Source organism: Plecotus auritus (genome assembly GCF_963455305.1).
Source record: "Plecotus auritus genome assembly, chromosome: 9".
Taxonomy (NCBI): Eukaryota; Metazoa; Chordata; class Mammalia; order Chiroptera; family Vespertilionidae; genus Plecotus; species Plecotus auritus.
The window spans coordinates 76742800-76755723 of NC_137783.1; the positions used below are offsets into that span (position 1 = coordinate 76742800).

At 38.2% G+C, this 12924-nt stretch overlaps 1 protein-coding gene across 2 annotated transcripts in view; it reads left to right on the top strand.

Annotated features, from left to right (window-relative positions):
- DYNC2H1 (dynein cytoplasmic 2 heavy chain 1) overlaps nt 1-12924 on the top strand; it is a 378097-nt gene that overhangs the window by 13650 nt on the left and 351523 nt on the right. For both annotated transcript variants that reach the window (XM_080641013.1, XM_080641014.1), the window contains exons 12-13: nt 5492-5687; nt 8282-8377. In XM_080641013.1, the coding sequence (XP_080497139.1) occupies nt 5492-5687; nt 8282-8377 (292 nt within the window). The remainder of the gene's footprint in view (nt 1-5491; nt 5688-8281; nt 8378-12924) is intronic.

The following is a 12924-nucleotide window of genomic DNA, read 5'->3' on the forward strand; positions in this document are numbered from 1 at the left end:
GGCAACAAACAAATACCTATCTATAATAATTTTAAATGTAAATGGACTAAATGATCCAGTCAAAAGACATAGGGTGACTGAATGGATAAAAAACATGACCCATATATACTAGAATGCTGACTACAAGAGACACACCTCAGAAAAAAAGATACAGACTGAGAGTGAAGGGATGGAAAAATATATTCCATGCAAATGGAAAGGAAAAAACAAAACAAAACAAAACACAGGAGTAGCAATACTCATATCAGACAAAAAAGATTTCAAAATGAAGGCCATAACAAGGGACAAAGAAGGCCACTTCATAATAGTAAAGGGATTGATTCGAAAAGAAAATATAACCCTTCTAAACATATATGCACCCAATATAGGAGCACCCAAGAACATTAAAAAACTCTTGATGAATCTTATAGGAGAGATTGACAGCAATACAGTCATAGTGGGGGACTTTAACACCCTACTGAGATCATGGGATAAATCTTCCAGACAAAAAATTAACAAGGAAACAAAGGCCTTAAATGACACACTAGATCAGATTGATCTAACTGATATTTATGGAACATTTCACCCCAATGCAACAATGTATATTTAAGTGCACATGGAACATTCTCAAAGATAGACTACAAAACAAGCACAAAACAAGTCTACAAATTCAAGAAGATTGTTATATTACCAAGCATCTTCTCAGATCACAATAGCATGAAGTTAGAAATGAAGTACAATAAAATACTCAAAAATACTCAAATACATGGAGGCTAATAGCATGTTATTAAACAATGAATATGGTTATCAATGAGATCAAGCAAGAAATTAAAAACTTCCTGGAAACAAATGAAAAAACCAACCAAAACCTATGGGACACAGTGAAAGTATTCGTGAGAGGGAATTGTGTAGGTCTATAGGCCTTTCTTAGACAATAAAAAGGACTAATAAACTAACACAAAAACTAAAGGAAATAAAAGGGAACAGCAAGAAAATCCAGAGGAAGTAGAAGGAAGGAAATAATAAAGATCAGAGAGGGAATAAATGACATAGAGACTTAAAAAAAAAAATAGTACAAAAGATCAGTAAATCCAAGAGCTGGTTCTTTGAAAAGATAAACATGATTGATGAACACCTAGCTAGACTCCACAAGAAACAAAGAGAGAGGACCCAAATAAATCAGAGATGAAAGAGGTGATATAACAATGGATACCACAGAAATACAAAGGATTGTAAGCAAATACTATGAACAACTATATGCCAACAAACTGGCAAACCGAGGTGAAATGGACAGATTCCTTGAAACATAGAGTCTTCCAAAACTCAATTAGGTAGAATCAAAAAACCTGAGTAGGCAAGTAACAGCTGATGAAATTGAAGCAGTAATTTAAAAACTTCCAGCAGCTGCCGAAACCGGTTTGGCTCAGTGGATAGAGCGTCGGCCTGCGGACTGAAAGGTCCCGGGTTCGATTCTGGTCAAGGGCATGTACCTTGGTTGCGGGCACATCCCCAGTAGGAGGTGTGCAGGAGGCAGCTGATCGATGTTTCTCTCTCATCGATGTTTCTGGCTCTCTATCCCTCTCCTCTCTCTTCCTCTCTGTAAAAAATTAATAAAATATATTAAAAAAAAACACAAAAAAAACTTCCAGCAAACAAAAGCCCTGAACTGGATGGATTTATGGGTGAATTCTACCAAACATTCAAATAAGAACTAACACATATCCTCAAAATATTCTAAAAAAATTCAAGAGGAAGGAACACTTCCAAGCTCTTTTTATGAAGCCAGCATTATCCTAATTCCAAATCCAGATAAAGACACTACAAAGAAAATTACAGGCCAATATCCTTGATGAACACAGATGCTAAAATCCTCACCAAATATTAGCAAATTGGATCCAGTAATATGCTAAAAAGATCATACATCATAATCAAGTGGCATTTATTCCAGGAATGCAAGACTGGTACAATATTCACATTCCCTATTAAAATTCCAATGGCATACTTCACAGAGTTAGAACAAGTACTCTAGAAATTTATTTGGAACCATAAAATATCCGAATAGCTGCAGCAATCTTGAGAAAGAAGAATGAAGTAGGAGAGATCACAATACCAGATATCAAACTATACTACAAAGCCATTATAACCAAAACAGCCTGGTACTGGCACAAGAACAGGCATCTAGAACAATGGGTCAGAACAGAGATCCCAGAAATTGACCTACATCATTACAGTCAATTAATATTTGACAAAGAAGGCAAGAACATACAATGCAGTAAAGACAGTCTCTTCAACAATGGTGCTGGGAAAACCTGACAGACATGCAAATTGATGAAACTGGACACCATACACAAGAATAAACTCAAGGTGGATAAAAGACTTAAATGGAAGTCATGAAAACATAAAAGTCATAGAAGAAAACATAGGCAGTAAAATATCAGACATCTTTATGCAACAGTATGTTTATGGATACATCTCCTGGGGCAAAGTAAACTAAGGAGAAAATAAACAAATAGGACTACATCAAAATAAAAAGGTTCTTCCCAGTAAAAAAAATCACCATCAAATTGAAAAGGAATTCCACTGCATGGGAGAAAATATTTACCAATGATTCATCTGATAAGAGGTTAGTATACAAAATATATTAAGTACTCATACAACTCAACAAAAAGAAGACAATCCAATTAAAAAATGGGCAGAAGACGTGAATAGATATTTTTTCAAAGAGGACATAGAAATGGCCAGGAGACACATGAAAAACTGCTCAAAGTCACTAATCATCAGATAAATGCAAAATAAAAACCACAATGAGATATCACTTCACACCTGTCAGAATGGCTATCCTAAAAAAACCAACAAACAACAAATGCTGGCAAGGATGTGGAGAAAATGGAACACTAACTAGTTCACTGCCAGTGGGAATGCAGATTTGTGCAAGCCACTATGGAAAACAGTATGGAGTTTCCTCAAAAAATTAAAAATGGGACTTATGTTTGACCCAGTCATCCCACTTCTGGAAAAAATCCTAAAACCCCCAAAACACCAATGGGAAAGAATATATGCACACCTGTGTTCATAGCCGTTTTATTTATAACTAGAGGCCCAGTGCCCGGCCTCTGCCCTCTAACAGTCTGGGAGCCTCGTGATCGATCACCCATAGAGGGAGGCCCCGCCCACCTGCTGCAGCCTGCCAGTTGGTGGCCTTGGCCTCCCTCTTTGGGGAAATTGTGGAGCCCCCCAATTGATTGCCCTGCTGGCTGGTGGCCTGAGCCTCCTGTAGGGTGGTCATGGGGTGATGGCTGGGCCCCTGACCAATTGCATTGCACCCGCCTTGGCTGGCCTTTCACCAGTGTGTGTCATAGTGTGGTCATCCAGAAGGTTGTTTGGCTGTCCAGTCTAATTAGCATATTATACTTTTATTATAGATAGGTAGCCAAGATTTGGAAACAGCCCAAGTGCCCATCAGTAGGTGAATGGATACAAAAGTTGTGAGACATTTACACTATGGAATACTATGCAGCTGTAAAAGAGAGGGATTTCTTACCCTTTGGGACAGCATGGATGCATTTGGAGAATATTATACTAAGTGGAATAAGCCAAACTGAGAAAGACAAATATCACATGATCTCACTTATCTGTGGAACAAAATGAATTGACCAACAAAATGAGATCTGAAGCATGGAGGCATGGAACAGACTGACATACCTCGATGTGGGGTTCGCGGGACTAGAAGACATAAACCAAAGAACTTATATAGTTATATGCATAGCCCATGGGTATGGGCAATAGGTAGTGAAGACCTGGGAAGGTGGGTGAGTGCTGGGAGGAGGGGGGATGTGGGGGGAAATAGATACCTGTAATACTATCAATAGTAAAAAATACATTTAAAAATGAAAAAAAAAATAGGATGGTCTACAAAAACCATTGTTTCTTTGTCCTGGTACACTTTCCAAGAATATAATTGTTTGTATTTTTAGAAACTTGTCATATTTTAATTTTTAGAAACTTGTTACTTTCTAAAAGTAACTTTATAATATGAAACTTTGTTTATTTTATCTATATTGCTAAGAAGGACAATTAGGCCATAAGTGATAGCTTCTTAAACTGAATAAATAATTTTCCCTTTTTATCTTGCAATTTGGTGTTGGAGGAAGAATCGAAGAACCAAAAGGTGCTAGGGTATAATGACTATATCTTCACCATTTAATTTTTACCCTTTCTACCCTGAACCTAAAATAAGAGAGATGTTCCAGGCCAAAAAAAAAGAGAAAGAGTTCTTCAGTTAACTAATTTTGGAATCTATGCACTTTTATCACCATAGCTCTAGTGGAGATCCACCCTATATCAAAGGACTGAGACCTGTGTAACTTTGTTCAACCCAGTATTTGTTTCCCATTTGACAATGAAACACCCTGACTTCCACTTTTTTTAAAAAAAAAACTCATTATTATGCCAGAGAGTTAGTGTGTTTTGGAACATATTTTAGGATATGTAAAATATGTAAAACCTAATTTTGAAGATTGGATGAGAATAAAAGCAAAAAGGACCACCATAATAATTTTCTGACAGGCTTTATGTTCATATAGAAAAGTTTTGGTTAAATAATTTCAATTCATTTTAAAGTTTGCCCTGTTTTATGTGTTTTTAAATAGGCTGAATAGATTTGTTCTTTGCTTTTTAGTAGCTTCCTTTCTTAGACCTGCAAGATCTATTATTTGTGGAAGTGATTTAAAAGAATGAGCATTATATAAAACTGATACTGAAAGAAAGGTCCTGAAAATATAATACTTTATGCTTAATTTAGTTCTGCTTACTTTTTATAATCCATGCTGATTTAAGTGTCCCAGTGTAAAATTTGAAATTGTAGCTTTTACATGAAACATAAAGAAAGGACAGTCCTTAGGTAGTAAAACCAAGAGTAGAGAAGAGAAACATTGGACTATCTCTGTTCCTACAATTTTGATGTTCTTATAATTGATCCTTTAATAAAAGTATTAAAGAATTGCTTGGCTGGCATGGCTCAGTGGTTGAGTGTCGACCTATGAACCAGGATGTCATGGTTCAGTTCCCTGTCACAGCACATGCCTGGGTTGCAGGCTCAATCCCTGGTGTGGGGCGTGCAGGAGGCAGTCGATCAATGATTCTCTCTCATCACTGATGTTTCTATCTCTCTCTGTAATCAATTAAAAAAACACAATTAAAGAACCAAGTAAGAGGAGTAAACAAAACACAAACTTTTATAAAATGAATCAAAACTTTTTTCTTTATGGTGTATATGTCAGTTTTGAATCTTAGTTAAAAGTTGAGAGATTGATTTTTCTGAATTCAAAAGTGCTTGGTTGAAATATTGTTATATTTTAGCTATTACAGTTTATTATCAAGAGCTGAATTGTGAGATACTATGTGAAAAAAGAAAACAAGTTGAAAACTATAATTAAATTTTTTCTTTTACCTTGAATTAACTTTAGAAGAGTGAGAACATGAAACTTAAAAAGTCATTCATTTTGTTTTGTAGTATTGAGGCTAACAGTAGAATTATGGAATTGGATTCTAATGATGGATCATTAAAAGTGCATTATTCAGATCGGTTGGTGATTCTTCTGAGAGAAGTTCGTCAGCTTTCTGCACTTGGCTTTGTTATTCCTGCCAAAATACAGCAAGTTGCAAACATTGCACAGAAATTCTGCAAGCAAGCAATTATTCTTAAACAAGTATGAAATTATATATTTGAAAATATGGCTATTCTGAGTTCATTGTATTTGGATATTTGTTTTCTACTTTTGATTTTTTTAGGCTAATAGAATGACACCATTAACTTGTGAAATTGATTTGCTACACAGTTTGCTTTGTAAATGCTAAAGGCATTTAATAATTTAAGGAAATGCTTTTCATTTTAAAAGCTTTCAGAAAAATAGGATATTATATTGTCTTTTGTTCATCTTTCTTTCATGTTTTGCATGGGTCTTAAAGGACCTTCTAATTAAAGGGGATCCTCTGCCTGCTTTCAAGAGGCAGATTCTTAGAGAATTACCAGGCTGATGGACTGGTCTCTGTTCTTGGTTATTTCCTCAATCTACCTGTTCAGCTCATTACCATAATTTCATTTACCAGTTTAAAACCACCTCATTTACTATGTCCTTGGCACAGTATACAAGGCCCTTCTTAATTATGTACTAACCTTACTGGTTGTGACCTTCACTACCTATACTTTCCCCTCATATTGCACTGGTTCATGATTATATGAAACTTGAACGTGGCTCCATGCACTGATACCTGTATTTTCTGATTAGAAAACTCAAAGTCTTCCTTTAATCCCCAACTCAAAATTCACTCTTTGTTGTGTCTTCTTTTAGTTGATTGTTCCTTATTCTGTGTGCAGTGTGCAAATCACTTTGTGTTTTTTTAAAAAACTTTCTCTCTCACTTGATTATTAGGATTGGGAAGGCAGGGACAGTATCTTGTGTATTTGATCTCTCACTTATTCTTTCCTTCAACAAAGATTAATTGAGCAACTGTACCACCATTCACAGTGTAGTGAGGATAAAAGAATGAATATATTACTGTCATACTCTAGTGCAGAGTTTCTCAACTTCTGACATCTTGTGCATTGTAAGATGTTTTTAGCAGCATCTCTGGCCAGTAGCATGAGCATAGTCCTAACAATAAAAAATATCTCCAGACATTGCCAAATGTAGCCTTGGGTGCAAATCAAATATGATTGAGACCCACTGGTCTAGCAGGAGAGAGCAAACTAAACATTGAGTTCTCATTAAATAAATATCAAACCTTCTGGTAGATGCCTTATTTATATTAATCTCCTGACTGGTCTAATTGGGATCAGATTTGTAACAGGTTTTCCACACAGCTAACAAGTTATGAAGCTGGGATTTGATACCAAGTCTCTCTGACTCCAAAGCCCATATGTATTGCAGTACAGTTCATAGAGTGATGGCAGATATGTGAACATATCAATACGGTATTTAATATATTATGAGTACCATATTATAGATGTTTACAAAGTCCGGTGAGAGCATAGAGGTAGTAGCTTTCAATTATTTTCCTGGGTAGTAGAGGTAGATATAGTATCAGGTAAATTTTTACAGAGGAATGCTGTTTGATGTGAGTCTGTAAGAGTATATATATATATATATATATATATATATATATATATGTACATATATATATATATATATATATATATATATATACAGACACACACACACACACACACACACACACATATGTTTTATTAAGAGCACAAGGGGTTGAGATGGGTGATCATTTCAGAGAGAGGGACTACATATTCAAAAGCGGACAGTCTTGCTCACTTTTGTATCCTAAGTATTTAGCTTAACACAATAGGAGCTCAAAAGATGAATGAATGATCATATAGTATTTGTATTTACCTCTGGAAGAACAACTGGGAAAATCTATTTATATATACCTTTGCTTATGAGTAGACATTTAGCTAGAATAGAGTAGTAGGATGTTGGTTAGATAATAGAATTTCCAGACTGTTGTAATAGTATATGTTCTGTTGCTTCCAGTTTTCCTGATTTTGGACTTTTTCTCAGATGTATTGGGAAGTCATTAGAAGGTTTTGAGTATGCAAAAGGCATATGATTTATATTTAAGAAAGGACCACTCTGGTTGATTTGGAGACTTTGCATAGACAATAGGAGTCCCTACTGGGAAATAGAGAGATCAGTTAGGAGACTGCTTCACTGGTCTTGCCAAGAGATGAGGGTGCTTGGAGTGGGATGGGATTGATTGAGGTGGGTGAAGTAGTTGTATTCCATATATATTATCAAAGTATATAGTCAATAGACTTCACTAATGTGGGATGTGAGAGAAGAGTAAGGACAATGCAAATATATATGTTTTTTTTTTTTTTGTCTAAGAAATGTACAAATCATTGTGTTATATACTAGAAGAGGAAGGAGCAGGTTTGGAGAGTTGCAAGGATAGAGTTCAGGGTTTTTTTTTAGCACTTAACATGCTTTTCCAGTTTCCTCTGTGTTCTCTGTGAGACTGTACTTTTTGAGTCCAAGGACCAGGTTTTATAATCTTTGTTTAATTAGCCCCCAGGACATGACTTGCCAAATTATAGGAGGTCAACACACATTTGCTGGTTGTGTATAATAATACACGAATAAATACAAAAATGGAGATGAAAAAAATCTATTTTTTAAATCCTAGAATTGAGAAAAATTGTTTCCATTCAGACAATGAAAAATGAAGAAAAATTAAAAATTAAGTACACTATTTATTACTGACTTTTGCTAATTGGACTTTTACTTTGTAGGTAGCACATTTTTACAATTCTATCGATCAACAGATGATTCAAAGTCAGAGACCAATGATGTTACAATCTGCCTTAGCATTTGAACAGATAATTAAGGTAAATGGACTTTTCATGTTTTTATAATTAGTTTTTACATGTGAAGTATTTGTTATTTCTTAGTTTTTCAGTATATCCTTCAGCTCAATATAGCCATTGATCTAAGGCTTTTTATTTTTATAATCCTCACCTGAGGATATTTTTCCATTGATTTTTAGAGAAAGTTGAAGAGGAGAGGGAGAGACAGGGAGAGAAACATCAATGTGAGAGAGACACATCGATTCGTTGCCTCCTGCACTCGTTCCAGTCAGGATGGAACCTGCAACTGAGGTATATGCTCTTGACACTTCAGTCTGCAGGCCAACGCTCTATCCACTAAGTCAAACCAACTAGGGTGATCTAAGGCTTTATTTTGCTCCCCAGTGATTTCCTTCACTTTTAACAAGTAACATGTTTTTCCAACTGAAGATTTAAATGGTTATTATGTTTCACATATTTTTGTGTTGATTTTGAATTAACATGTATAACATATAATTTGTATGCCATTATATTTACTTATTCACTGAAGTATATATAACATGATCCTTATACACAGACTAGTGCTTTTCCATCAACTCCTGGTTTTATTTATTTATTTACTTTAAAAACATAACATGATTATATTTCAGTACCCACCTTCTGTACAACTAAAAATTAAAACTCCACAGTAAAACAATAACAAAAACATGATATTGAATTTGGAATACATGACAAATGGATTAAATATCTTTAATCATAAATGAGCTTTTATGAACCAGTAACAAAGACACAAGTTTAAGATTTATTTGCTCTTTGTCTGTGCTTATTGAAATATCCACTCATGTGAAATTAGGAACACCCACAATTTTAAATGTAGATGTTACTATTTGATTGTTAACATTTTGAAATCTACATTTCTAGTGTTCATAAACATGATATATTTGAAAAATTTTGTAGAAGAATATGCCCTTCTATTCTTTTTTCTTTTCTCTTTTTATCCTTTTATTCTTTTTTTTTAAAATTTAAAATCTTTATTGTTGAAAGTATTACTTGAAAGTAGATAACTACTTGTGTCACGGTCCTGAAGACTACGCCCAGGTTCTGTGATGGGTTAGGAGGACTCAGGATCCACCAGGGTTTAGCTGTACCCACGGCAGTAATTTATTATAGTGAGAGGTTACAAGGCAAAATCAGTGAAAAGAAGTGTGCATGGGGTGAAGACCTGGGGCAACCAAGTGTGCATGGGGTGAAGACCTGGGGCAACTCCTCCCAGTGGAGTCACACAGGGCATGGTTAATTCTCCCAGCAACAAGTTGTAACACCGTGAACTATTTTTTTACTGGGCGAGATCATTAGCAACTTAGTGCCCAGGTTTTAATTAGGGGTCTGGTCATGTAGGAATCTTCAGCCCAGTATGTACCAAAATTCCAGGTCCCTAGAAGAAAATCAAGTGTTCAGCATAAACCCTATTGTTTAGGTATAGCGAGCCACTCTTAAAATTAGTGTGGTGGGAACCCTCCCAAACTCCAAGTTCCCAGATGCCTGTTAAGGGCTGATCTCTTAAGTAGGCTTTTTAAGGGATAATAATCAGACTTGCTATGTTAACTCTTTTCTGCACACTAGTACTCAGGCTTAAAATGAACTAGAAGTTATATAAATCTACATGAAATCTATACATAAACTTACATAAAGCCTACAAAAAATTTACAGATATTATTATAAAAACCATTTTTCCTGTTGCCAAAGCTCAATACAAGTTTATAATGGAAAAAATTAAAAAATTGAGGTAAACAAAAAGAAAAAAAAAAGGTCTTATAATCTTACCACCAAGAGATGGCTATTCTCAACAGTCTGGTGTATAGCCTTTTAAACTTTGCTTTCTATGTATATTTAAAAGTGTACTTTTTGGAATTGGGATCATATTTTATTATTTTGATCTTTTCACCGAATACAAAGATTATATGTATACATATATATGTTAATTCTTTATTGATTAAAGTATTACATATGTCTCCTTTTTCCCCCATTGACCTCTTCCCAGCCACTCCCATCCCCCAACACATGCCCTCACCCCTGTAGTGTCTGCGTCCATTGGTTATTTTAATTGTAAGCCTTTAGAACTTTTTCTTTTCTAATAAATGTATTCAAAATAATATCTTGAGCCCTTGGCAGCTTGGGTCAGTGGTTAGAGCATTGGCCCATGGACTGAGGGTTGTGAATTCGATTCCTGTCAAGGGCACATACCTTGGTTGCATGCTTGATCCCCATCCCTGGTTGGGGTGTGTGCGCAAGGCAACCAATTGATGTGTCTTTCTCACATTGATGTTTCTCTTCTTTGTATCTCCCCCTCCCTTCTACTCTCTCTAAAAATCAATGGAAAAATGATCCCCAGATGAAGATTAACAACAAAAACAAAAAATAATATCTTGATATTTCTGAAGAGAAAACTCATATTAAAAAATTGGGTTGTGAGAACTAAATACTTATATGTAACATGTTAAATGAGACATAATGGTAGATAAAACATTGAGCTAGGAGGAGAGATAACACTGAGGTTCTTTATAATTCTTTGGCCATGCCATACCCAATTTGGCTCAGTGGTTAGAGTGTTGGCCTTTGGACTGAAGGGATGTGGTTTCAATTATGGTCAAGTGCATGTACCTTGGTTGCAGGCTCAAACCCTGGCACCGGTTTCTCTCTCTGTCTCTCCCCATCCCTTTCACTCCCTTAAAAAAAAAAAATCAATGAGAAAAATATCCTCAGGTGAGGATTAACAACAAAAATAATAATAATTCTCTGGCCACTCACTGATACTGAAAGGACTCTATTTTCATATTCTCAAGGAATACAATGTTAAGTTCTATGTAATAATACTATCTAATAAAAGAATAATATGCAAATTAACCATCACTCTGCTACACCCACAAGCCACGCCCGCAAGCCACTCCCACCGTCCAGTCAGGAGCAAATATGCAAATAAACCCAACCAAGATGGCTACCGCCACAGAGAGCAGGAGGGAGGCTTGGGTTTCCCCGGCAATGGAGGAAGCCAAGCTTTCCGCCTGCCCTTGCCGGCCTAGGCCTCCACTCAAGGCTGCAAAGTTTCAATGATAGAAGATACATAAACCCAAACAGAAATGGCGGCAGCCACAGAGCTGGAAAGAGCAGGAGGCTAGGGTTGTCCCTGGCAATGGAGGAAGCCAAGCTTTCCGCACACCCTGGCCGGCCCAGGCCTCCGCTTAAGGCTACAAAGTTTCAATTATAGAAGATACATAAACCCCAACAGAAATGGCTGCTGCCATGGAGCGAGCAGAAGGCTTGGCTCCGCTCAAGGCTACAAAGTTTCAATTGTAGAAGATAAATAAACCCCAGATACCAGGGCCTCCGCTTGGGTCACCAGGGGGCGTGGCCGGCCTGCAAACCACCACAGGCCCCTCGCCCAGGCCACCCCATGCCCCAAGGGAACCCCCACCCTGATCCGGGACATCCTTCAGGGCAAACCAGCTGGCCCCCACCCATGCACCAGGCCACTATCCTATCTAATAAAAGACTAATATGCAGATTGCCCATCACTCCAACACACAAGATGGCTGCCCCCATGTGGTCAAAGATCCTGCCCCCATTTGGACACAAGATGGCCACCACAAGATGGCCAGCAGGGGAGGGCAGTTGGGAGGGACCAGGTCTCCAAAGAAGGGCAGTTGAGGGTGATCAAGCCTGCAGGGGAGGGCAGTTAGGGGTAACCAAGCTGGCAGAGGAGGGAAGTTGGGGGCGACCAGGCCTGCAGGGAAAGGCAGTTGGGGAGGACCCAGGCCTGCAGGGGAGAGCAGTTGGGGGGGACCAGGCCTGCAGGGGAGGGCAGTTAGGGTTGACCAGGCCTGCAGGGGAGGGCAGTTAGGGGCAAACAGGCTGGCAGGGGAGTGGTTAGGGGGTGATCAGGCTGGCAGGCAGAAGCGGTTAGGGGCAATCAGGAAGGCAGGCAGGCGAGCACTTGGGAGCCAGCAGTCCTGGATTGTGAGAGGTATGTCCGACTGCCCGTTTAGGCCCGATCCCACCGGACATCCCTAATTGCAGCCGGACATCCCTCAAGGGGTCCCAGATTGGAGAGGGTGCAGGCTGGGCTGAGGTACACCCCCCTTCCCCATGCACGAATTTCGTGCACCGGGCCTCTCGTACCATATAATAGAAGCCTAGTGTGCTAAGTGTCTGGTTGTCCGTTCAACCAATCAAAGTGTAATATGTTCATGATATGTTAAGGCTCGCTATGACATTCACTTACCAACAGGGGGCAGACAGTCGGCAAGTTGACCAGTTGCTATGACATGCACTGACTACCAGGGGGCAGATGCTCCAACTGATATGTTAGTTTGCTGCTGGCTCCAGCCAATTGGGACTGAGCGAGACGGGCTGGACATGTCCTGGAGCCCTCCCATGGTCCCTCCCCGGCTGGCCAACCTCCCGTGTCCTTCCCCGGCCCTGGTCATGCACCGGTGGGGTCCCTCGGCCTGGCCTGCACTCTCTCGCAATCCAGGACCCCTCGGGGGATGTCGTAGAGCTGGTTTCAGTCTGATCCCGCAGACCAGGCAGAG